The 27,533-nt window shown below is 37.3% G+C and overlaps 2 protein-coding genes across 3 annotated transcripts in view; both read right to left on the bottom strand.

Moving 5' to 3' along the window:
- The window catches only part of LOC116177573 (broad-complex core protein), a 312,257-nt gene that overhangs the window by 195,741 nt on the left and 88,983 nt on the right, over positions 1-27,533 (bottom strand). The window lies entirely within an intron of this gene.
- Positions 1,874-20,396, bottom strand: LOC116177576 (protein phosphatase PTC7 homolog). 2 transcript variants are annotated; one of them, XR_004146703.1, is made up of 6 exons: positions 19,923-20,396; positions 19,694-19,873; positions 3,782-4,098; positions 3,588-3,726; positions 2,970-3,146; positions 1,874-2,905 (listed from the first exon to the last, which is right to left on the bottom strand). XR_004146703.1 is itself a non-coding variant. In XM_031496587.1 (5 exons), the coding sequence occupies exons 1-5, from the start codon at positions 20,146-20,148 to the stop codon at positions 3,097-3,099; spliced, it is 912 nt and encodes a 303-aa protein (XP_031352447.1). In that variant the 5' UTR covers positions 20,149-20,396; the 3' UTR covers positions 1,874-3,096. The 2 variants fall into 2 exon arrangements, 1 of the variants encoding a protein (XP_031352447.1); XM_031496587.1 differs by having other exon boundaries at positions 1,874-3,146.

The raw sequence follows: 27,533 nt of genomic DNA, 5'->3' as shown, positions 1-27,533 counted from the left end.
CTTAAGCAGGTACCAAGATGTGGGAAGGGTGAAATACATAGGATGTGATTCATCTTTGGTGCAATAAGACCCTTCTGTTAAGGAGCGGGATGGCAACTTGCATGAGCTTGTAAGGCAATTCAATGTTACGACAAAATATGTGGAAATCAGTGAATCGCAACTCATATGACACATAGATTCTAAACCGAAGAGTTTTATTATCAGAATCTCGCCCCCGAGATAGATAACTCGCCCCTCGTTCGGGGTTTCGACCCTACAATTGACTGTCGGGATCAGCCCAGGTATTGAGTGTAGTAACTCATTTGGTTACAGTTTTTACCACCCCCGGGACCGTCTCTACAAGGCGAAAATGTTAGACACACATCATGTTTCATGTGTTTAAAAGAATGATCAAAAATGTATAAATTTAAGTTGGAGCCAAGACCATGTAATCGAGACATAAACAAAAATTTAACAAACATTACACCAAAAATGAACACAATTACAAACAAAAGGTATCAAACACATGAATCTGCATTATGGTTAAATCAAAATCCAAGATTGAAACTCACAAAACACAGATACAGATAAAGAAATGCAAAGATTACTACCGACTGCATTAAATAACACAAACATTTACGGAGCGATGCTTTCGTGGCCGCCATTAAAGACAAGATGTCAAACTTAACCAACGGTCGTGGTCGCCAGATGGCGCTTTTGTTCTTGTACATACATGTTGTATATACAGGGTACAACCTCTCAAAGTCAATAAGCAAGACGGTGTACTTTGAATTTTAGTCTTTAGTCTGTAAAATTGCATTTATTCATAGTTTTATTTTTTAATTTTAATTTTATCCCTCTCTTGTTTTGGGCCCTCAACAGGCATGCGCCCAATTACAGAGTGACCCGCATAATGCTATTTAAAGGTGCCTCTGAAGAAGGTCTTAAGTTGGTCTATACTACTCCGGTATTTACCTTACGAATTAGGAAAACCTAATTCGGAGTAGCCGGTAGAATGCTCGGAACTGGTCTAAGGTAATTTCCATCTCCGCCACAGATGAAAAATTCACCTCAACCCAGGTTCGAACACCCGACCTCCGGATTTATAACCCAATGCTCTACCACTGAGCCATAAATCCGTATGTGTGGTATAAATACACTTCCGGTGTGCAATGTACAAAAATGGCAGGGGAGAAGACTGAGGTTATGCGTTAAAATGGCGCATGCACACACTTCATCAAGGTCACATCAATGACGATAAATCCAACATTTTTTCTGCATTATAGCGTTATTTTCGCTGGTCTTAGAGAGTAGGCCAAGCTATCGATCAAAGTCCATTCCCTGCTGTTCAAAGTCCAAAGGTTGGCAAGTACAAAAATTGTGGGTCAAGTCCAAAGGTTGGTGTAAGGCGAAGGTCTGGGAGTCTTTCCAAACTTACTTGCAGTCCTTTGGACCTAAAGAACATGTTATAAATGGCGGCGAACGCCAGGAAGACGAAGTTAATTTTGGAATGGTTGGTATGAGACCAGAGAGATAACGAGGTGTCAAAATCATTACCATCCAGGACATTTCCTACAGTCTAGACCGAATCTTATCCATTAAAAATTGGTCTTTGTTTGGGAAAATCTGGACCCTTGCTATCTTTTTCCATCCCTACACAAGTAAATCACACAAAAAAATGTGGTTGGTCTTTTAATACTTACCCATAAATAATAGCCAGGAACCACTTAGCTTCTTTAATAGCAAAGGCCGCCGGTTGCTCCCTTGTAAGAGTGGAATATTGAGTAAGCTCCTAAATTTGAGACGAGCCTGATGTGTCAAACATTACCTGCATTCATTCGAAAGCATCCACGTTTAGACACTGTACCTATTCTCAATGTGCACAAAGCATAAGTCGTCGATAACAATTGCTTTATTAAACAACTACCTACATTAACTGCTCACTGTTGTACAAGTTAAAAATACAAAGGAACCTTTAACAAAAAAAAAGATCCTAAATGTTGCGAAGTAGTCATTTTGGTTTGATCATCACTAAGTTGCACAGCACAATATTAAATAAATTCCCTATCTACATTATTCGCGCGGTTGTATACGAATAATCAAACAAAAAGAATTTTATTCAGATACACTGGCGAAACAACAACATTTCCATAACTTATCCTGACAGCCACAATTAACAATATCGAACAAAAAAAAAATCGTACCTACACGAAACCACAGCACTTCATTTAACCTAAAACAGCACGAAAAAGATAGATTTGCAAATGAACCTTAATAGCTACACTATTGGGATAGTTCTAATCCTGAGATAGTCAAAACGCAAGATTACAAAGTAACTTAAATAAAACAAATCAAACACAAATTCGAACGATTTACAAATCTATCTAACAAAACCTTAAGAACTAGAAAACTAAGATGAGTTGCGCATAAATATGGATCAATGAATATATGAGCGCTCATGACGGAAAACAAGATTTGTAAGTACAATTACTCCAAAAGGAGAAAAGGGAGCATTCTCATATACATATGGGATGAGTGTGGAGCAATATTGATGCTGATCCACTGCAGATATAGATAGAATAAGATACTTCTGATACTAACCAGAATTTACTTAATACTGTAAGTACAAATTAAAATATGTTGCATTCTCAGTTTTATATCAGAATGAAGCATAGTCAACATAGGAAGGGGTCCATCTTTAATCGTAGCGATTAGTCAAATTGAAAAAATGAGCGTCATTTGATTAAAATCAATATCAATCTATTTCACAACCAAAGTCCACTGTCGTTAATATCTTGCACTTTAGATTCATAAATAAATAGTACACCAATTTAGTGCGTATTTTGTTTGCGTTTATATTAATGATTATTGCCTTCCTCGATATTTACTGCACTTCGTTTTCACAGGCATCGACCCCCACTTTAACCTAGGCGGGCTCGTATAAGCAATGCACCTTGGGGCATTAAATTAAAAGGTCGAGTATTACTTACTAAAGTGTTGTTTCGTCTACATCCGGCAACACTTATCCGACTACAACAGAATAGGTCGTTACATAATCAGAAATGAAAACGATAGCGCTCTATGATTTAATATGAACAATCGGTTTAAGGCTTTGATTCATATTGCCACTGTTGCAAGTAGAACCGTGATATCATCTGGTTTTCCACCTGTAATCAAAGATGGGATTAAAGTGGCACAAATTAGACAACGGGTACTAGTAGTAAAAGCATCTCCTTCCTCTATTTTTCTGACGTCAGAGTGCGCTGCGTTGTGATTGGCTGCGCCATTTTGTGGCGATAAGAATTTGCGGATGTCTGCCATTTTGTAGCGGTAAATTAATGACGTATTGGCACGGGTACAAACACAGCGATCACAAATACCCAGCATATAACTGTCATTATACCCTGTATATTTAAAATCACAGCCAATCACAGTAAGAAATTCAAATTCCCGCACAAATTCAAACTTACCGCTACAAAATGGCGCAGCCAATCACAACGCAGTACTGTGACGTAAGAAAAAAAGGGGGAGGGGATGATGGGACGAATCTTTCAATGATAAAGGAGAGTCGGAGGATGTTGATGGTGGGGCGACGGAGTCTAACTTACCTATCGTATTAATACCATTAGCGAAGGCGCTTTCAGCAAACGGCGAGATGAACGTTTCATCGAACGAGAGATTCCGAGCCATCCAGGCGATCGAATTCGCTACGGTTTGCAGTCTGGTAGCGCACCTCTCGCCTTGAACCTAAACAAAACGCGCCATCCGGTGAGTAGGCAAACGGGTGAACGGACGGACTCACCTTGCAAAGCTCCTTTATGAGTAGACTCTGCGGCAGATTGTCGAAGACGCCGTCGGTCGCGACGAGAATCACGTCACCATCTTCGACTGGGAAGTTGTTGGTGATCGCCGAGTCTGGCTGGTCGGACAGCACGTTCGCTTGGTAGCCGGGTGGCGGTAGGGAGAGTTGAAAGGGGGTATTAAAGTAGTGCTGTTGCTCTTCGGATTTGTGTATCACCTTACCGCGACGGACCACCATGAATCCGCTATCTCCTATATTGGCAGTGTATAACGTACTATTTTCTTTATTTAATACAACAACGCACGCGGTACTACTTCCTGCAATAGAAGAAGACGACAGTCAAGTTGCGTGGGTAGCTAAAGAATTTTACATTAGAATTATATACAAATTTGAATAAGTTTTTCTGGTATCATAAAAGGGAGTTCGGGGAGGGGAGCTGGTTTTATCCTTCATGGTACTCTAATTAAAGGTCTCAGCGAAAGGAATCAATTTCTACCAATCATGGTCCTCCTCCTCGAACCCTTATTTTGATTGGTTATAATTCCTTACATTTCAACAGCGGATTGTCAGAGGAGGATATACAGGGTGGTGACTTGCGTCACGCATCATAGGGATTTCAATGTAAAATTCATAACATGCAACTATTGGCTCCCCAAATTATTTTAGAGCAAAAATGTATTAAAGTTTTTTGTAGAAAAAAAATCTTTACGTCAATAAACCGTATTAGTTTTCAATTTTTTACATAATAAAGACGGAAAATTGGAAAAATAAAACCCGCATCTTTTGCAATAATCTGCGATGCCATGGAATTTTCTAAAACAAAAAGATGTCCAGTTATCAATTAGCAGTAGTTCGAAATGGATTTTATGATTGACTTGGTTACTGCCTTGCAGTTAATGGTGACTTATTCGAACATTTATTGTAAATTGTTATATTAGGAAACCGTTTTTAGTCATTTGGTCTTTCTTTATGTTGAATTCGCTGTTCTAAATATAATACTTTTTGATAGAATTTGATTTGTTTTATAGCAGACATTCCATGGCATGACGGATATTGTAGTTTTTGTATTATAAAATTCCATGGCATTGAAAAAGATGCGGGTTTTATTTTTCCAATTTTCTGTCTTCATTATGTAAAAAATTGGAAACTAACGCGGTTGATTGACGTAAAAAATTGTTGTCTATAAAAAACCTTAATACATTTTTGGTCTAAAATAATTTGGGGAGCCAATAATGGCATGTTATGAATTTTACATTGAAATCCCTATGATGCGCGACGCAAGTCACCACCCTGTATATCCGCCGGTGATGGCAAAACTTTAAGACCAAATATCGGGAAAACGGTTTTGTCAGAGGGCAAAGGCAAAAGCGAATATCTTGAAAATGAAGTGTCGGAAAAGGGTATTCATAAAGGGCGAGTAGAACTTCTGGACGAGACAAATCTACTGGTGATGTCAAAACATGTTGGAGTGGTTCGTAATTGTATCAGTCATTCTGTGTTATATGTTATTTTTTTATTTATTATGTTTGTTGTATTATATGGTAGTGTGTTCTTTATCTAATGACGAGTGTAAATGTATCAACATGTCTGCACAACAATAAATAAAATATAAAAAAAATATAACTTTTGATTGAGAAGTCCGATCGAAAAAGTACGAATTGTTTTGGATTCTACGCACCAAAATTAATAAAAAAAAGTGTTTTCCCTAGAAATTTTGGTGCAGTCGATTTTTGGTAAAATAGGAAGGTTATACACTGCCTTTTTTTGAGCCCCGAAAAAAAAATTGTCTCAGACCGACCAGGAAAAAAAATTTTCTTATAGAATGTGGCCTGTAGAATCCATAATTTCAAACAGTTCCAAGATTGGGCTACTAGTTCAAAAGTTACAGCCCTTTGAATTTTCTTTAGAAATTGGTTTCTAGTCTATAACTTTTGATTGAGAAGTCTGATCGAAAAAGTACGAATTGTTTTGGATTCTATGCACCAAAATTAATAAGAAAAAGTGTTTTCCCGAGAAATTTTGGTGTAGTCGATTTTTGGTAAAAAAGGAAGGTTATACACTGCCTTTTTTTGAGCCGCGAAAAAAAAATTGTCTCAGATTGACCGGGAAAAAAAATTTTCTTATAGAATGGGCCCTGTAGAATCCATAATTTCAAACAGTTCGAAGATTGGGCTACTAGTTTAATAGTTACAGCCCCTTGAATTTTCTTTCGAAATTGGTTTCTAGTCTATAACTTTTGATTGAGAAGTCTAATCGAAAAAGTACGAATTGTTTTGGATTCTACGCACCAAAATTATTAAGAAAAAGTGTTTTCCCGAGAAATTTTGGTGCAGTCGATTTTTGGTAAAAAAGGAAGGTTATACACTGCCTTTTTTTGAGCCTCGAAAAAAAAATTGTCTCAGATCGACCCGGAAAAAAAATTTTCTTATAGAATGTGGCCTGTAGAATCCATAATTTCAAACAGTTCCAAGATTGAGCCACTAGTTCAAAAGTTACAGCCCTTAGAATTTTCTTTCGAAATTGGTTTCTAGTCCATAACTTTTGGTGCAATCGATTTTTGGTAAAAAAGGAAGGTTAATAACTGCCTTTTTTTGAGCCCCGAAAAAAAAATTGTCTCAGATCGTGCAAATATCCTCAGAACGAAGTGTCGAAGCAGTTTATCTATAAAGATCAAGATCCCCCTCCCCATAATCTACCAATAAGGTAAACATTGATGAATACCTAATAACCCAACTATTTTCTATTTTGGGGGGACAACACAGTAACGGGGAATGTCAGGCAAAGAAAACGAGTACTGAAGGCTTGACAATTTAGGGAAGGATCTGGGAAGCATCTGGATATCTGAACTTCTAGACGGTATCTGCCGTCCTGTTAATTAGGAAACTTTCCACTATCGCACGGAAAATTTTATTGTTTCAACTTTTATCTTTGAGGAATTTGTTTAAAAATTAATCATTAATAAACAAAGACGAAGTTTTCCACTCTACAGGGAGCAGTCTTCGGCCTTAAAAATTGAAGATGCATGATCAACTGAACCAATCCGCGTGATCTTAATTTGATATTCTATGTTAATTGTATATGCAAACCGCGACCGCAATAGAAACGAATTACGTAAAAACAAGCAGCTCAATAATCTATGCGAAGTCTGAATGGAATTAATAAAACAGAAAATTGCAAAACGGGGAGCCTCCCAAGTTGGACTCGGGCTTTTTTGTTTCAATCACAAAAAACCGGCTGTATCTAATTAAATCGATACCAAGAAGAGCGACAGACCTAATTAAGTCAAGGTTTAAGTCAGTGGAAAATAAGAAAAAAACAAAGTCCACTTGGTTGTAAAATAATTTCTCTCAGGAATTAACTCAATTTGTTCCCTAAAGTTGGCGAATACCGTCCACAAGCTTGTACAATGTAATATGCAAAACTGCTACACGAACCAGAGGTAGAAGAATTTATATGACATTTTTGTGGTAATTCCATTCACGCCTCTACTAGTTTGGTTTATCATTTTAATTAAGTTACCTTTAGGGGATTAAACATTTTATTTTATACGAAAGCATTTTACGGGCCGAGCGTTAAATAACTCAATTTTGACGCAGTTGAAAAAGGACTACCCCGCATGCGAATCTTATCGATTGATCTACCATTTAATCCTCTCCTTTGATGACCTTCAATTTTAATTGGTAGGTTTACCTATTGACTGCTTAAATGTGTCTTGGCGAATTGCAGAATCGCAGAATTGTTTGTAATTGCCTACTGTATTTTAAGAATTTTCGAACTCCTGCGTGCGAGGTAATTCGTCCGAACAAACTTTGTAAGCTTCTCATTACTTCACCAAATTTGATTTAATTTACATTTCATGTGTATTGGAATGAATCGAGGAATAAATGTTTGCCACTGTCAATCAATTAATTGTGTGTTTATTCGAACCCATTGTGCCACCCGGATAGATATTCTTTTGCGGTTTTTTTTTAGCACCCACTATAACTGCACAACACGGATCGGCATTGCGCGCCGACAATTTTATTGCATTAAAACCATAAGATCGTAGAGAAGTGTCATAAAGTTCTAATCTTGAAAACCGAAATCTTTTGAAAATCTTTCTGGAAAAATACTGTATAAAAAAACCTTTTAAGAATACTGAGAAACTTCCAGTGAAGTCCTTTTAAAAATCCAAAAACTCTCCAGGGAACTTGAGAAGCAAACTATTATCGACAAGTTTTTCAAAACCTTCCTAGAAACTAAGCCTTCTTTTTAGAAACCACTAGCAGACCCGCGAACTTCGTACCGCCTTTGATAAATCTCGTTTTCTTGGAGGGGACATACGCTCGGATTGGGCAGCTGCGCCGCCTGACCTCGTTAAGGAACAAATTTGTCTGTGTTTGGTCCTGGTATCGGTCTCCAGGATTCCGGTACGGCGAGCCCTCTCTTTTCTCCCGCAAATGCCAATATCAGATTATACAAAACTGATTGGCTTAATAAATATTTAATCGATTATGTATATTTGACCCACTTGCGCTCACTTATCCATGAACTCGAAGGAGAGTGGTTATTTTGTTAAACGGTATCAATTGCACAGAAGCTATTTACAATTTCATCAGCGAGATTACAATATGTTACAGCACACGTCGCCGATACGAAAAAACAAAATCTTGCTTAATTTAACATTTAACTAAGCACCTTACGCAAAACCCAATGATTTCAGTTTTCGCAAAAAAAAAAGGTCTCTAAGTATCATTATGCAGTGCTGTCTCCCATCAACGTAATTATGCAATTTTATCCATGCAATCTCTAGTGAAAAATTCATATCATCGTATGGTGACCTTAGATTATGGCAATCTTTAGTTTTACAATGATAATAAACAAATATCTTCATATACGTCAACATTTATTATTGTAATTAAAAAGCAAATAAAACCACATTTTCCGTGGAAAAATTAAGAAATATTAACTATTAGAAACTACACTCTCATTAGAAATTATTAGAAAGAGAAACGTTACCGCAGCCCCCCCCCCCCACCGGTACCATCTCGACTGTCACTTGAATAATTAAGAAGTCAAAATCAAATTTAATTTTCCTCTCGCGTTCCACCCTGTATAACTAATCCCAATCAATTTATCATATGTCGAATCGATGGCAAGCCGTAATACCTTACGTAATGTATGTACACATAAACGTTCTGCTCGCCTCGGTAAAAATAAACGTCTCGAGTTTTACAAGAATAGCCCAACCGGCGAATCCAATTGGAGGGATTTTGTAAAAACAAAAAAAAAGACGGATAAACAAGCGTTGCCTTGAAATGTGAGAGATATTTCGAATGTGAAAATCTACGAAAAACACCGTTGGCTATTGTTTAAATTTCCCCCCCGTAACTATTTTTTTTGGCCAGATCTCGCGAATTGTACGTGTGAATTAAGAATAAAGCGCAGTCTCAAAAAAACATTTCCGTTTCCCATAGTTAATACGAATTTAATTTTCATCACGTACTTAATTATTCCATAAAAACAAGCGAAGGTGGCATTTTTTGTTTTTTTTTTTGTGAGGTGACAGATATAGATTGGACCCCCCTCCGCTAATTTTTAAATATTTCGCACGATGAATCGATTCCTTTTTACGTTCAGACAATAAGACCGATAAATGAACGAAGAAGAAGATTACATCGTTAAATAAGATGTGAAAGGAGGAAAGGAAAAGGCGAGAGGGAAGCATCAAGACAGGGCAACAGAAGAAGATCTGAGCGGATGTAAAACACTCTAGAAAGGAGAAGGAGAACATGAAGCAGTCATGAAAGATGCGTCAGTAAAACGTGAAGAAGGTTTAAAAAAGCTGTGAAGAAATTAGGCACGAAGAAAACAGATTTTTAAAAAATTCAAAAATCTTTTTGAATTCTTTAAATGTCATCCCGTGTGTTATATTTGCGAGAAAAATTTAATATACTATCTTTTTAGGTTAAAATATACAGTGCTTCATTAAAAAAATGAGGTTAGGTATGATAACTTTTTGATCTGATACCTTATATGTATTTTAAAAACGAGAGATATAGCAAAATGTTTGTTACAACAGTGTCTTTATAATGTTAAATAATCTGCAGTTAAGAAATTAAGTCATATTACACACTTGATATTAAAAAAATTAAAAGATGATTTAAAAAAATCAAGAATCGAAATTTTAAAAATCTGTTTTCACATTCAATGTGGATTTTTTTAAGTATACGGTATCAGATAAAAAAGTTATAGGACCTAACCTCATTTTTTAAAATGGATTTTAATCTAAAATGGTAGCGTATCTTATTAAAATCATTTAAAAAATTCAATATCGATTCAAAAAGATTTTAAAAAAATTCACAATCTTTTTTAATATGTTTTTTTTTGAATCATTTGAACCTTTTCCTCATTTTATAAATCATTTTTTAATTTTTTGAACTTTTTTATATGTACAGTGTGTAGAGCGATGGGGTATACAAGAGGGAATTTTTTTTAAATATTGATTTATGAACAAAATTTATTCTTCACGATATTTTTTGCTTGCTTTGAAAGTACCAATAACGTTTCGATTGTTTGTGGTTTGATAGCAATACGCTATCTTGATTATAATGTAGGATGATAACTTTCAATAAAAAAAATTAATTTTATTATTTTTCCAGATTTCTATAAATAAATTTTAGATTATCGAAACGTTATTGGTACTTTCAAAGCAAGCAAAAAATATCATGAAGAATAAATTTTTTTCATAAATCAATATTTTAAAAACAATGCCCTCTTGTATACCCCATCGCTTTACACACTGTATCATCCCGCGTGTGTTATATTTTTGAAGAGAGAATTTAATACACTACTTTTTAGATTAAAGTAACACACCGTGCTCTATTACAATGATGAGATTAGGTCCGATAACTTTTTTATCTGACCCCGTATACTAAAAAATTAAAAAATACAATATTGATTTAAACAGATAAAAACGATTCCTAAAAAAATAATTGTTCAATTTAAAAAAATTAGGTTAGGTCCAGTAACTTTTTTACCTGACCCCGTATATATATTTACTTACTATGAAAAAGTAACTTATGTAATATATTTTTCTGTATTTCTTTTAACACATTTTGAAAATGACTTGGTTAAATCATTGAAATAGTGTTTTTATTCAATGGTTAAATGAAATGCAGCAAAATGTTGGTTACAAATGTTTCTTTATAATAATAATATTTTTGAAGAGAGGATTCAGTATACCATCTTTATAGATTAAAATATATAGAGTGTTTCATTCAAAAATGAGGTTAGGTCCGATAACTTTTTTACCTAACCCCGTATACTTACAATTTTAAAAATTCGAATTATTCAACAATTACCTTAAGCAAGCAAATAATTTTCCAATTTTGATTTTACCATTTTAAGTTGGACCCAAAAAGAGCACATGACATATTACTTTTTTGATAACAACTACGGAGATATTCTATAAAAGTGTCGAAAATGGGACACCCTGTACTCTACTTGGCGCGCTTCCTGTGCCAAGTCGATTCAGAAGGAAGGTTCATTGAAAAGCGGAGCGAGTGCTCGTACGCAGTTTTACCCGGATGAATTATTTTGCACTTTTCTTGGAATCCAATATTACAGAGTAAATATTTTTTAGGGAAATATGACAAGGGTGAGTTTTCTTGTGTAGAAAAGGTCCCACCCATATTTTTAAACATTTTGTAAATTGATTTCCATCCGGATTTGAACAATGAGGGCAATAAATACACAAAATATGAGAGTGATAACGATACAACAGAGAAGGAATGAAGAAACTTAAAACATAAAATATGGTAGACAAAAGGAAGGAGTGGCGAATGTTGTGGGGAGATTTTAATGCCAAAACAGGAATTAAAAGAAAATGGGTAGAGATGAGAAGAAAAACACAAGATAGAAAATCAAGAGATAAAGAGTGTAACAAAGAGAGAGAAGTGTGGAATTATCAGAAAACAGAGATTAGGAAATATGGAGGGGGATAGTGAATGAGAAAATACTGGATGAAATAGATGAATTTAAGGTAGCAACAAGGATAGAATCGAATCATTGAGTCTGAAATAGAAGATAAGATCAACAAATAAAAACACGAAGAGGAAGGGGGAGACAGTTACGGACAAGAGACACGGTGGAGCTGTATAGAGGGAGGCTAGAGGAACAAGGAGAAAAAAAAAGGAGACAGTATAGAGGAGAGAAATAATAAAAAGGAGAATATAAAAAAGCAATAATGTGGACCAAATAAATGAAGGGAAGGGGAGAGAAAAAGAAAGAAGTGATGCGACAGGGAGTGCACTGAAGAGAGAAATGATGGAGAAAGAAAGAAGAAGGGAAAAAAGATGAAGAAACAGAAAGAATATGAAGAAGAAATTAAGGCAACAGAGCTAGAATAAATAAAGGAAATAAGAGGAGAGAAAAGAGAGATAATGAAAAAGGGAAGGAATGGAGTTATATGTAGATAAGTTGAAGATAATGAGATTTGTGAAGGGGAGTGGAAGGAAAGTGGAGATAGAAGCGAAATTGAAGATACCAAATGCAAAGATTATGTGGGAGAAATGCGCAAATAACAGAACTAAGGAAAATGGGGTGGTGGCGATGAGACAGGCGCTAATGTAGAGCAGAGATATGTGGAAGGAAGAAATGGGATGAGCTGGAAGGAATACAAAAAAAGGTATTATAAATGAGTATGAAGGGCTAAATCTCGGGCTAAACGAAAGAGCACCAAATTGTATATTAGAGTGAAAAGGCAAGCGAATTGGTAATTGGTGTGAAGAACAAAGAGAAAAATATTATGAAAGAAATGGTTGAAAAGAGGCAAGGAGTAGGAGAACGGGCACAAATACAACAACAGAGGATGAAGATATAGAGCGCACGCGTAAGAAGAAGTTACAAATATCTAATAAGAGAGTGGTTACTAAAATACTGTTGGAAGGAAAGAAAAAATATGAAAATAATGGAGAGATTCCGATGTGGAAATTAGGAAAGAGGGGGTGGAAAGAACAGGGGTGAGGTGCTGAAAGCGGGAAGACGTGGTGAGAAGTGGATGAGGCGGATTTGTCTCTACGTATCCCCGGATGGTTTAGATTCACAATGTGGGGGTGAGGATTTCGTGGAGAAACTTATCGAGACGACTTTTCCTGAGGCAAGTTTTCTTAAGGGCAAATTTTTGAGACTCCCTGAAGCAAATATGAGAGGGGGACAAATTTTCTCAAGGGCGAACATTCCGGAAGCGAGAGTATCGTAACGAAACCTACCGGATTGAATTTTCAAAAAAGTGATCAGGGGTAGATATCTAGTGGACATCATCATGCTTCAAAATTTTTAGAAAATTTCTTAGGCGCCCGTTGGGGTGGCTTAATCAGCACTAATTTTTCGTGAGGGCGAGGAAAAATGAATCTGTCTGTCAATCGGCTAATTGGAGGGGATAGATTGGGAAGTATGCGGCTCCATTAGTTAATCGGATTAATAGAAAAAAAAATCTGTCAATTTAAATTTTATGATGATGCAGTCTTAGTCCACTGGCCCTAATTTGCTCCCATTATAACCCACCAATGTAAGAAAAAAGTTTGCTGCGAGAACATTATCAACCGAACGTGTTTATTGCCCTTTTTCTAATAAAGCTCGCGATTCAGCTATACATACCATAATGGAGCTATAAAAAATCGCGACACATACAATGTTCGACGTGCCATTCGGTGAAATTGCTTTCTTTAAACAGAAACTAATTTGCAACATTGTAACCAATTGTTTTAACACATCGATAAATTGCTATATAGTATTGAATCATTCACTTTGAAGAAAGCTATGACTATTCGACAGTGAAGAAGATGAATGTCTGGTATTCTTCAATTTTTGACACCACTTGCACGATGTCAAATCACTGGTATTCGCTTTTGGTTTGGGAAGAATGCACCCAAAGATCTTCTGCCCTGAAATCTTCATTTCCTCTCTACTATTTTGATAAAAAAAAAAGGTTTGTGCAACTTGAAAGATAAACAAATTATCTGCTCCAGTATGGAGGTCTAATTCATGATACTACAACTTGGTACTATCATGGGTCTAATTAGTATTTGTCTACATTATGTAATAAGTGAGATAGTAAATTTTTTTTAACTCCGATTAGGTTATACAAGGTCAAGATTTATGTCATGGGGACCTTCGCCAGAAGCTCGGAGAAAAACTGAACGGGTCCACTTTCTATCTTATTCGAGTGATTTATTTAATACAATGCAAGCGTGACTAATTGACTTTCAGTTTTGCTGCAACAAAACGAGGCTAATTATTATGGTGAAAAGAAACGGATTGCTGCTCATCCATGATCTATTGACTGCAAGTACGAGGGAAACGTGGAGGTTTAGAAAAAGCGTTGACACAAAACTATCCATTCTTGATTTTTTGAATCACAATTCCGATCTTACATGGGCCAAAAGTATCAGATGAGAAATCCTCAGAAGTTCGCTTGCAGCCATTGTTACACCGGGTAACGAGTCACATGCCATGTGAATATTAATATCCTTCCTAGGATTTTTTTTTTGTAGTTATGACATAAACGCGACAAACAAGTTCATTGTACGAAGTGTAAATAATATCAGTTTGCAATACGCACCTACTTTCTACCAAAGGTCGAAAACCTTTCGCCCATTAACGACCGTACGGTCGCAGGGAAAATTGGCGATTTCCTGCAATACGAGAGTGCCAAAATTCCGCTCGAAATAATTAAAAAGAACTGCCGTCAAAGTTCATCTTTTCAAAATAAAAGCCGCGTGATATCGCTCAAATGTTTTAAAATAGAACGCGCAATCTGCCAAGTTTGATGTAAGTATGAATGGAGTTGACGATTCCGGAATTTGATCGTCGGAAGACTTTGTGGCTACTAATGACACCTAAGTATCTGTTGGCGTGCCCCAAGGCGCTATTTCTGGACCTATACTATTTACCAAAGGCTGTCACATTCTAGTTTTTCAGAATTTCATTTCATGGAAGACACTCCATTGAAACTGAAAAACTATCTAGACCAAATTATTTTTTTATGGGCGCTGGATCAGAAAACACCTACGAAAGCGCTCAGAATCAGAATCGCCGGCCAAATTTTACATTCTGTACTTCTGTACAGTACGCATTAGCTTGTGCCATTTTATTAAATGAAATTACACTTGTGACTTGATGTACTTAGATACTTTACACGTAATAACTCGTAAACCGTTCAAGTGACAATTATTGTTGCGCTGACTTGAATATAAATAGAGGATACATTTTCCGAGGTAATTTGGGCATTTACGTATCTGAACTTACATGCTCGTCTGATGTAGATCGATACCATTTTGCACTAAGGCGAAAGCCCAAATTAATTCAATTTCTACAGACTTGCTTTTTTCGCGACCCTGTGCCACTTTTTGTGAAACTTTCAATACCGCAAACAGAATCAATTAGCCACGTTTGATTCTGAGATACAGGGTGAAAACGAAAAAGTTTCACTTGTTGGGATGTTATCGTATCGTACTACCACTGCAAGATAGAAAAAACTGAAAAACTGCCTTTTTAGATATTTTTACGTAGAATCTTTATTATGTACCGATTTTCTTGAAAAAAAGACCTCATATCGACTTCGGGTTTTCGCTATATGAAAGCTTATGGGTTCCAAATGTGCAATAATCAAAAATTAACTTTGGAAACCAGCACTTTATTGCCCAAAATCGGCCTAAATCTTTATTTATGCATCAATTTTCTTGGGAAAAAGACCACATCCCATTGCTCGATGCCCAAGAAGTGTTACATGCGTATTTTTGCCGACCAAAATATTTTTTCCCAAAAGATGAGAAAATCGTTATTTACGCACAAATTTTGTTGAGAAAAAGACCAAATTCGATACCCAATCCATATTTGTGCAATGCGATATAAAAGAAAGCGACGGGCATATTTAATTACGTAAACGATAAACTCAGCTGAACTACATAGATAATTTATTCTTCAATAACTGCCCTAACTTGTTTATTAACATTACACTTCCTAACGGTACCTCCTATAAACAAAATTTGTGTAATATAATGAATATTTGTTTTGCGTCTAATAAACAAATACATTAGCACTTTAATGCGAGATCTCTCACACCGAAATTTGAAATGTAAATAAAACCACTTTAAAGTAGATTACACAAGTCTCACGTGAAATCCGTTCCCGACATTTCGGCGCTAAGCCTCCGGTGGGAGTGCTGTTTACTATGCGCGGATCAGTTTATCGGCCTAAAAATGGCACCTAATCTGGTTAGGTTCAATGATTCCTTAAATAAATACACATCGTTAAGTGCAGATTTTGATTGCGCATCTCCGACTCAGAAATTCGCAGTGCGAGAGAAATTGCGCGGCTTCTTGTATTATCAAGAGCGTGATAATGATATCTCTCTTGTTACCTACATTGATAAAGGTCGGCGGAAATGAAGGGAATAAATCCAATTAATCAACCAATTCGCCGCCGCTGGTGTGATAATGATATCAACGATAATTTGTAATCTGTAAGAAAAATTGGTTCGAGGGGTAGACCCCCCCATTTCGCTCACAGACCATTCAAAACTCCCCTAACACTGGAAGTCACAACCTAGGAAGGGAATCGTAAACTGAAAAAGATGTTTTGAGTTTTCTTTAATGTTTTTGAAAAAAGAATTTAATGTTGCCATTTTAAATTGAAATAAAATTAAATTATCTTTTCAAAAATATAACACAAAACATCCCATTAAGATTCAAAATTTTTTAAATTAAAAAACAATCAAAAATCTTTTTTTATTTTTTGTATTTTTTGCATTTGTAACAATTACAGGGGTTGGAATACCGTGGTCCGTACTAGAGAAACAATTCACACTACTTTTAAATGCGTCGAAACGGAAGTGTTTTGTATATTACAATGCGGCTTCAGCCAATTTACAAAGATCGATACCTTTAAGAAATTCTCTGATTACTTTCAACAAAATATTTTTACGCAACCGATCGTTTATTTTTACACAAATCAAGAAAAATTACAGTACCTTACATATATCGCTCTGGACACGATGGTTTTCCTACAGTACAAGGTCTCCTTCGCAATGGATAATATAGAATGGAAATTGGATCTCTTGAAGTACTACTGCCGGGCTTTTTTCTGAATTCTCTTTACAGGGTTGGCAAAACGAAAAAACCATTTAAAAAACCCACAGGGTTTTTGTGTCAAAAACCCACCCAACGACTTATACAAAACCCCATACAAAAGCCCTAAGAATTTGAGACACAAAATCGAGATAATTTTTATATAGTATTTAACAACAAAATATAATGTAGTATCCTTGGAAACAGACAGGTACTGATAGATCAGTGTTACATTCTTATTCCTAAGTTTCAAGAACATTTTACATTAAAATATAAAATACGAAACGGCTTTTTCATTAGAAACAAAAACAACATAGAATATATTTCACTTGGAAACAGACAGGTACTGATAGATCAGTCTTTATATTCTTATTCCTAGTTTCAAAAAAAATTTACATTAAAATAAAAAATACAAAACGGCTTATCCATTAGGAACAAAATAAAATAAAAATAATAATTAAAAACCTAAAACAACTTTTTCTCTTTTTTAAAGTGGCTCATTTTTACTATTTTCACAAGCTTTTCTACTTTATCGGACAATCTAAGTCCAAAATAAATGTTATTTTTCTATAATTTGAGGGTAGAGTTCCGAAAATTCGACAAGTACCCAAAAATTACCCGAATATCCAAGAAAAAAACAAAAACCCAACACAAATACCCAAAACCCCACCCAAAGCATACAATAACCCAGATTTTTGCCAACCCTGTCTCTTTAAGACTACTGACTACCTTTTTATATGCAAATGACCGGGCTGTTCTCACAATGTAAGTAGCGCACAAAAAAGACCAAATAAATTGCAACGTTATATTACCAAATTGGGTAACTTTCATTTTTTTATTAATCGAAACGCCAACTTGAATACACCGGATAAAGTTCGTTCGTACTGTTATAATTTTCAGCAGTAGTCTCCAATATGAATTTTCACATACACTATCTTTACGGGGCAAATTTATAACGTGGAATTTCGTTTATGCCTTCTGAGCGAGGTCCCCAAAACAACCAGTTAATTTATTTTCCGACGAAACTTTTGCGTTCGCGATTTTACTGCGTTAATCTTCCTTTTAGTAATGCTTATTTCAAATTCAAGTATAGACAACCCTTCGAACTTGGGACCGGCGGACCGTTTTCTTTTTTAAATATGGTTTCTTTGGCCTTAGCTCTCCCCAGGTGGTTCACAGGCGTACTATTAAATTTTCGCTCTCTTAATTACTTGTAGTGAGCTCTACGTCGGCTTCAAACGCATTCGTTTCTTCTCTTGTAAGAACTTGAAACGAGATCCACTGCGGTTCGACCCATAATAAATCGTCCCACTACACCTCAGCGAAATTCCCAGTATTTTCTAAGCTTTATCTACGACCGAATATGATTCAGCGGTATTTCTTATGAATTCCGCCTTACTGACTACTTAAGTCCACAGATAATTGAATTTTTTTTAACAAAAATCGAAATAAATAATCACGCTAGAGAGCTCCCGTTACAAATTTAAACCTTTTTTTAAAATCTTTTTTGAATTTTTTTAAAAATCAATCCCTGGTGTATTATATTTTTCAAAAAAGAATTTAATACGCTATTTTTTTAAAATTAATAAATAATAAATAAATATAGTGTCTCATTTCAACAAATTTCGTTAGGTCCAATAGCTTTTTTATCTGACGTAAGTTATTTTGAGAACTGCAGATTATTATTTTGTATGAAACATTTTCCTATGAAAGTGTCAAAAATGGGACACCCTGTACTGTTTAGTGTTAACTTTACAATGGTTGTTTGCTTCACAATCAAAAATTAAAAACAATTTTTATCTAGATCTCCATTGTAATAATCCAAAAATTGAAGCATTGAAGATTCGTAACTGATCACCTCGCTGATCACAATTGCCTTGTGAAATACGCTTTCAAAAGATTCATGAAACTTTACAAAAACGCTTTAGTACTGCATAGATGTCAATTATTTTATACTGACCAATGAAATTTTTACTGAATCTCTCCTCTCACCCATATCACCAAATAGCCCCAGCAATAGAAGTAATAATAATAACCCCAAAAGGCCTTTATTAAGATTATACAGCAAATTATATTAACAAAGATTGAGAAAGTGGCACACCCGTTTCCTGTTCTTCCACCTAACCTGCGAATCTGGTATCAAGATAAGGACCATTAAAATTAAAAAAAAGACAATAAATAATTAAAAACGAGATAAAAAATGATTCAACTGTCCTGGGAAATCTGCTCTGCATTGAGTTTTTTCGTGACATACCTATTCAGAAAGAGAAAAGCTACTCACCTCCATTGGTAACATGTAATAAAGCATCACAATGTTAGAGAGGTGAACTATTGAAGAACATGATACCCCACAGGATTGATTTAACTTCTGTAAATAGTTAAGACTCTCTATAGTCTATAGGCAAAACATGGTGATGTTCCACAAGACAGTATCTTTGGACCTATGCTTTTCAAGTTTTGTATGTCATTTATTTGTTCTTATCGAATGTTACCCAGAACATACAATTATTAAGTTAATCCTCGAGTTAATCTGTACCAATGTAGGTACTGCATAAGAAGATGTACAAGTGTTTATCTCCCTGTGTTTTTGCCTAGCTATTACACAAACAATCGAACCACACGAAACAAATTTCATATTAATCACACAACCGGGTATGTTTCAATTGTTGTTTTACGTATTTAAACAAAACAATGACACTTAATTTGTAACTTCAATTGAATTGCTGTAATAGGAACAAAGTCCAGTGCTCTCAATTGCACGAATAAACATTGCGGCAAGTAACATTTACAAACATTCCCTTACCTAGAATGGCTTTCTTATGATGTAACAGTTCGTAATAGCTCCTGGCGAGCAGTTCGGAAGGGTTAGTGGGAGTAAATCGGCCCATATTGACTAGCCTTTGACATGTCTGCATTAAATGCAACGAGAACTCGCCGGGATCGATGCCGTACGCTCGCCAACCGCCGACACCGTCTGCAACCCCTGCAACATACGTGTTAGCGGAATGTAAGTTTAGAATTTGGATACTGACCCAAAACGTCCGCCGTCTTGTACTTGGCCGTAAACCAAGCGTCGTCCCCGAACTGTCCCTTGATCAGTCTTTGTATTTTTCTCTCCTTAGGAAATCCACAGACGGCGGATATGATTTGGGGGTCCTTCTTTCGTTGTAGGTTCGCGTCCGCCGCCGTCGACAGATTGGAAATGCCATTCCAGATAGCTCGAGACAGTAACCTGCTCGTCAGCCACAGTGTGTGCATTATTATATAACACTATCTTCTTAAAGCACTAAGTTTTTTTTAGTAAAATTGTGTTCGCGTTCATTTTTTGGTCACCGCAATTGAAGTAATCGTAATCTCACTCGTTTATTACAGTTCCAGTCATTGTCACATGCACACCACACACCTTCTTAACCAAACTTTTACCCTAAACATTCACAACCAGCACCATTTTCTAACTGCGAACTTCGACGAATTCGATTTTGTTCGAGTATTCCCCACTACTGTACGATAAACCAGTGGCGTACCGGTCGCGTAACGTTCTTCCCGCGCTATTTATAGATGAGCGAACGTTCCCAAATTGATTCAAGTATAAATAATTGGACAATTGGGTCAAATTTTATGTTTATATTACGATTTGGTCAATTACAGTTTGACGTAGATTTTAGAAATGGCAACACGCGACAACTTAACATGTAATATCGCGTGCATGCTTCCTACTTTACTTACTGATGTGATGTGACTATAAATCATTCCGGTTCATTTTCGCATTTCCACAAAAGACACAAAGGCGCCGTATTGTGGCCATTTTGTCCATCCACCGGAAGTAAAATGGTGGCCAATTTAGTGAGTTTTTTAAATTTCCAGTAGGAAGAGAGTCATAGTTACTCGTTACACATCGGAGGGCCTGGGGGTCAGCTCCCTCAGTTACCCCGCAATAGGGCCGCATTGAATACGGAGGCAATGAAGTCTAACGTTTAACTCCACAGCTTCTCCGTCCTGGTTCAGAGAGCGGAGGAGTCCCCGTCTAGCACCAGGCACCATAGCAGTGGAGACAACACTCCACCCTGCAGACCTCTAGTAACCGATGAGCTCATCTCCGTCGTGCCTATTAAGGATTTAATGACTCTCCATTTTACGATTGCCCCATCAATGCCAAAGCGTTCAGCATCTTCCACTAGTTGAATCGAGCGGGGTGTTGTTAAATTCACGCTCAATATCTAGAAACGTTTCCATGGTCCCCGGCAGACATTACCCTCTCCAGCCTGCACACTAGGCTCTGAAGAGCCGTCTTCGTGGACATACCACCCTTGTAAGCATGTTGGAATGGATGCAGTCGCCTAAGGACGAGTACCCCATTCCTTATGTATGCATCCACCACCTTTTAGAAGAAACTATGATAGGATGATGGGCCTGTAATCCTTCGCCATGTCATATACGGCCCGAACCGCCTCTTACCTGTCTCCAGCCTTTGGCGATATACCCTAAAGCCAAGGAGGCTCTAAAGAGGTGCAACAAATGTAAAAGCAGAGGTTCCAGGCCCTTCTGCAGAAGAGCCGGGACTATCCCGTCTGGCCCTGCACTTTTAAATGAACTGAACACGTTGATCGCCCATCTCAAAGATCCCTCGGTAATCATCCGGGCAGCTACTTTCCCTCCCTCTCCTTTTTTCCTTTTTGTTTTCCACCCCAAGAATAAACATGTCAAGACAACCCTCAACCCATTTTCCGTCATGTTTAACGCTTCTGCGCCTCTAAAAATTTTTTTCACCCTTTGTCGTCCGTTTTCTTTCCTTCTTGCACCCCTAGCAGCGAGAATAAGCATTTCACAACAACCCTCCACCCATTTTCCGTCATATTTAAAGCTTCTGCGCCTTTAATAATTTGTTTCCCCCTTTGTCGTCCGTTTTCTTTTCTTCTTGCACCCCTAGCAGCGAGAATAAGCATTTCACAACAACCCTCCACCCATTTTCCGTCATATTCGAAGCTTCTGCGCCTTTAAAAATGTTATTCACCCTTTGTCGTCCGTTTTCTTTTCTTCTTGCACCCCTAGCAGCGAGAATAAGCATTTCACAACAACCCTCCACCGATTTTCCGTCATATTTGAAGCTTCTGCGCCTTTAAAAATTTTATTCACCCTTTGTCGTCCGTTTTCTTTTCTTCTTGCAGCCCTAGCAGCGAGAATAAGCATTTCACAACAACCCTCCACCCATTTTCCGTTATATTTGAAGGTTCTGCGCCTTTAAAAATTTTTTTCGCTATTTGTCGTCCGTTTTCTTTTCTTCTTGCACCCCTAGCATCGAGAATAAGCATGTCGCAACAACCCTCCACCCATTTTCGGTCATATTTAAAGCTTCTGCGCCTTTAATAACTTTTTTCATCCTTTGTCGTCCGTTTTCTTTTCTTCTTGCACCCCTAGCACCGAGAGTAAGCATGTCACAACCCCCCACTCCCATTTTCCGTCATATTTAAAGCTTCTGCGCCTTTAAAAATTTGTTTTCCCCTTTGTCGTCCGTTTTCTTTTCTTCTTGCACCCCTAGCATCGAGAATAAGAATGTGGCAACAACCCTCCACCCATTTTCCGTTATATTTAAAGCTTCTGCGCCTTTAATAATTTTTTCCCCCTTTGTCGTCCGTTTTCTTTTCTTCTTGCACCCCTGGCACCGAGAATAAGCATTTCACAACAACCCTCCACCCATTTTCCGTTATATTTAAAGCTTCTGCTCCTTTAAAAATTTTTTTCACCCTTTGTCGTCCGTTTTCTTTTCTTCTTGCACCCCTAGCAGCGAGAATAAGCATTTCACGACAACCCTCCACCCATTTTCCGTCATATTTGAAGCTTCTGCGCCTTTAAACATTTATTCACCCTTTGTCGTCCGTTTTCTTTTCTTCTTGCACCCCTAGCAGCGAGAATAAGGATTTCACAACAACCCTCCACCCATGTTCCGTCATATTTGGAGCTTCTGCGCCTTTAAAAATTTTATTCACCCTTTGTCGTCCGTTTTCTTTTCTTCTTGCACCCCTAGCAGCGAGAATAAGCATTTCACAACAACCCTCCACCCATTTTCCGTCATATTTGAAGCTTCTGCGGCTTTAAAAATTTTATTCACCCTTTGTCGGCCGTTTTCTTTTCTTCTTGCACCCCTAGCAGCGAGAATAAGCATTTCACAATAACCCTCCACCCATTTTCCGATATATTAAAAACTTCTGCGCGTTTAAAAATTTTATTCACCATTTGTCGTCCGTTTTCTTTTCTTCTTGCACCCCTAGCACCGAGAATAAGCATTTCACAACAACCCTCCACCCATTTTCCGTAATATTTGAAGCTTCTGCGCCTTTAAAAATTTTATTCACCCTTTGTCGTCCGTTTTCTTTTCTTCTTGCACCCCTAGCACCGAGAATAAGCATTTCACAACAACCCTTTATTCACCCTTTGTCGTCCGTTTTCTTTTCTTCTTGCACCCCTAGCAGCGAGAATAAGCATTTCACAACAACCCTCCACCCATTTTCCGTCATATTTGAAGCTTCTGCGGCTTTAAAAATTTTATTCACCCTTTGTCGGCCGTTTTCTTTTCTTCTTGCACCCCTAGCAGCGAGAATAAGCATTTCACAATAACCCTCCACCCATTTTCCGATATATTAAAAACTTCTGCGCGTTTAAAAATTTTATTCACCATTTGTCGTCCGTTTTCTTTTCTTCTTGCACCCCTAGCACCGAGAATAAGCATTTCACAACAACCCTCCACCCATTTTCCGTAATATTTGAAGCTTCTGCGCCTTTAAAAATTTTATTCACCCTTTGTCGTCCGTTTTCTTTTCTTCTTGCACCCCTAGCACCGAGAATAAGCATTTCACAACAACCCTCCACCCATTTTCCGTAATATTTAAAGCTTCTACGCCTTTAAAAATTTTTTTCACCATTTGTCGTCCGTTATCTTTTCTTCTTGCACCCCTAGCACCGAGAATAAGTATGTCACAACAACCCTCCACCCATTTTCCGTCATATTTGAAGCTTCTGCGCCTTTAAAAATTTTATTCAGCCTTTGTCGTCCGTTTTCTTTTCTTCTTGCACCCCTAGCAGCGAGAATAAGCATTTCACAACAACCCTCCACCTATTTTCCGTCATATTTGAAGCTTCTGCGCCTTTAAAAATTTTATTCACCCTTTATCGTCCGTTTTCTTTTCTTCTTGCACCCCTAGCACCGAGAGTAAGCATTTCACAACAACCCTCCACCCATTTTCCGTAATATTTAGAGCTTCTACGCTTTTAAAATTTTTTTTCACCCTTTGTCGTCCGTTTTCTTTTCTTCTTGCACCCCTACCATCGAGAGTAAGCATTTCACAACAACCCTCCACCCATTTTCCGTAATATTTAGAGCTTCTACGCCTTTAAAAATTTTTTTCGCCATTTGTCGTCCGTTATCTTTTCTTCTCGCACCCCTAGCACCGAGAATAAGCATGTCACGACAACCCTCGACTCATTTTCCGTCATATTTAAAGCTTCTGCGCCTTTAACAATTTTATTCAGCCTTTGTCGTCCGTTTTCTTTTCTTCTTGCACCCCTAGCAGGGAGAATAAGCATTTCACAACAACCCTCCACCGATTTTCCGTCATATTTGAAGCTTCTGCGCCTTTAAAAATTTTATTCACCCTTTGTCGTCCGTTTTCTTTTCTTCTTGCACCCCTAGCACCGAGAATAAGCATTTCACAACAACCCTCCACCCATTTTCCGTAATATTTAAAGCTTCTACGCCTTTAAAAATTTTTTTCACCATTTGTCGTCCGTTATCTTTTCTTCTTGCACCCCTAGCACCGAGAATAAGTATGTCACAACAACCCTCCACCCATTTTCCGTCATATTTGAAGCTTCTGCGCCTTTAAAAATTTTATTCAGCCTTTGTCGTCCGTTTTCTTTTCTTCTTGCACCCCTAGCAGCGAGAATAAGCATTTCACAACAACCCTCCACCTATTTTCCGTCATATTTGAAGCTTCTGCGCCTTTAAAAATTTTATTCACCCTTTATCGTCCGTTTTCTTTTCTTCTTGCACCCCTAGCACCGAGAGTAAGCATTTCACAACAACCCTCCACCTATTTTCCGTCATATTTGAAGCTTCTGCGCCTTTAAAAATTTTATTCACCCTTTATCGTCCGTTTTCTTTTCTTCTTGCACCCCTAGCACCGAGAGTAAGCATTTCACAACAACCCTCCACCCATTTTCCGTAATATTTAGAGCTTCTACGCCTTTAAAATTTTTTTTCACCCTTTGTCGTCCGTTTTCTTTTCTTCTTGCACCCCTACCATCGAGAGTAAGCATTTCACAACAACCCTCCACCCATTTTCCGTAATATTTAGAGCTTCTACGCCTTTAAAAATTTTTTTCGCCATTTGTCGTCCGTTATCTTTTCTTCTCGCACCCCTAGCACCGAGAATAAGCATGTCACGACAACCCTCGACTCATTTTCCGTCATATTTAAAGCTTCTGCGCCTTTAACAATTTTATTCAGCCTTTGTCGTCCGTTTTCTTTTCTTCTTGCACCCCTAGCAGGGAGAATAAGCATTTCACAACAACCCTCCACCGATTTTCCGTCATATTTGAAGCTTCTGCGCCTTTAAAAATTTTATTCACCCTTTGTCGTCCGTTTTCTTTTCTTCTTGCACCCCTAGCACCGAGAATAAGCATTTCACAACAACCCTCCACCCATTTTCCGTAATATTTAAAGCTTCTACGCCTTTAAAAATTTTTTTCACCATTTGTCGTCCGTTATCTTTTCTTCTTGCACCCCTAGCACCGAGAATAAGTATGTCACAACAACCCTCCACCCATTTTCCGTCATATTTGAAGCTTCTGCGCCTTTAAAAATTTTATTCAGCCTTTGTCGTCCGTTTTCTTTTCTTCTTGCACCCCTAGCAGCGAGAATAAGCATTTCACAACAACCCTCCACCTATTTTCCGTCATATTTGAAGCTTCTGCGCCTTTAAAAATTTTATTCACCCTTTATCGTCCGTTTTCTTTTCTTCTTGCACCCCTAGCACCGAGAGTAAGCATTTCACAACAACCCTCCACCCATTTTCCGTAATATTTAGAGCTTCTACGCCTTTAAAATTTTTTTTCACCCTTTGTCGTCCGTTTTCTTTTCTTCTTGCACCCCTACCATCGAGAGTAAGCATTTCACAACAACCCTCCACCCATTTTCCGTAATATTTAGAGCTTCTACGCCTTTAAAAATTTTTTTCGCCATTTGTCGTCCGTTATCTTTTCTTCTTGCACCCCTAGCACCGAGAATAAGCATGTCACGACAACCCTCGACTCATTTTCCGTCATATTTAAAGCTTCTGCGCCTTTAACAATTTTATTCAGCCTTTGTCGTCCGTTTTCTTTTCTTCTTGCACCCCTACCATCGAGAGTAAGCATTTCACAACAACCCTCCACCCATTTTCCGTCATATTTAGAGCTTCTACGCCTTTAAAAATGTTTTCACACTTTGTCGTCCGTTTTCTTTTCTTCTTGCACCCCTAGCAGCGAGAATAAGCATGTCACAAAAACCCTCCACCCATTTTCCGTGATATTTAAAGCTTCTGCGCTTTTAAAAATTTTTTTCGCCCTTTGTCGTCCGTTTTCTTTTTTTTTTTTTTTCCTAGCACCAAGAATAAGCATGTGACAATAACCCTCCACCCATTTTCCGTCATATTTAAAACTTCTGCGCCTTTAAAAATTTTATTCAGCCTTTGTCGTCCGTTTTCTTTCCTTCTTGCACCCTAGCACCAAGAAAAAGCATTTCACAACAACCCTCCACCCATTTTCCGTCATATTTAAAGTTTCTACGCCCTTAACAATTTTTTTCAGTTTGAAGGATTTGCGAGGTGCATACGAAAAGAAGGGTAGAAGGCGAAAGAGAAGTGGAGGAATTATTATGACGGCGAGAAGTATCAGCATTAAATTTGTAGCGACATGTAGCAGACGTAAGGGAAATGCAAAGAATATAGGGGGCGTGCAGAAGGGGTAAGGGTAGTTTGAAACAGAAACAGTTAAAATTGCGTTCTTGTTCTCCTCTAACAAATTTTCACATATATTTCCCTCAAGTTCGTGTCAAGTTTCCATGAAGTTTGCCTTAAATTTCCCTTAAGTTCCCATTAGTATATAGTCCGGGAAAAACATAACGCTTGCTCTGCCAGTAAAAGCCTCCATGGTGATTAGGTTCTCCCTAAGTTTTACCCGAGCTCCCCTACATGTTTCCTTCAACTTTTCCTTAAGCTCGCCTTAAATTCTCCTCTTAAAATCCTCTAATGTTCGTCAAGTTCAAGGCAACTTTGGCTTCCTCCAAATTCCCTTCAAATTCCTCTCTGGAAGTGTATTGTCTTCTTGAAGGGATTTGTGTACTGTGTGTAAGTGATAGGATATCGAAAATCCACACTTGTTCCAAGAGGATTTGATTTGATTTTGTGTACATTATAATTTTAAAGTGGTGGTAGCTGTAGGTGAGGAGTCAATGCTAAAACTAAGGCAAACCTTCCATTAAACTTCCTCCTAAGCTACCTAAATGGACGAGTTTTTGCAATTTTTGATTTTTTTAATCAAAATTTAAATTACAATTTGTGGTCCGTTTTGAAACGAAAATGAAATCAATTTCGAAGGAGGAGAAATTACCA

The sequence above is a fragment of the Photinus pyralis genome, unplaced genomic scaffold (assembly GCF_008802855.1).
Source record: "Photinus pyralis isolate 1611_PpyrPB1 unplaced genomic scaffold, Ppyr1.3 Ppyr1.4_LG8, whole genome shotgun sequence".
In the NCBI taxonomy this organism is placed as follows: Eukaryota; Metazoa; Arthropoda; class Insecta; order Coleoptera; family Lampyridae; genus Photinus; species Photinus pyralis.
Note: the sequence above shows the minus strand (reverse complement) of the source record. Positions and strands in the feature narration are given on the sequence as shown.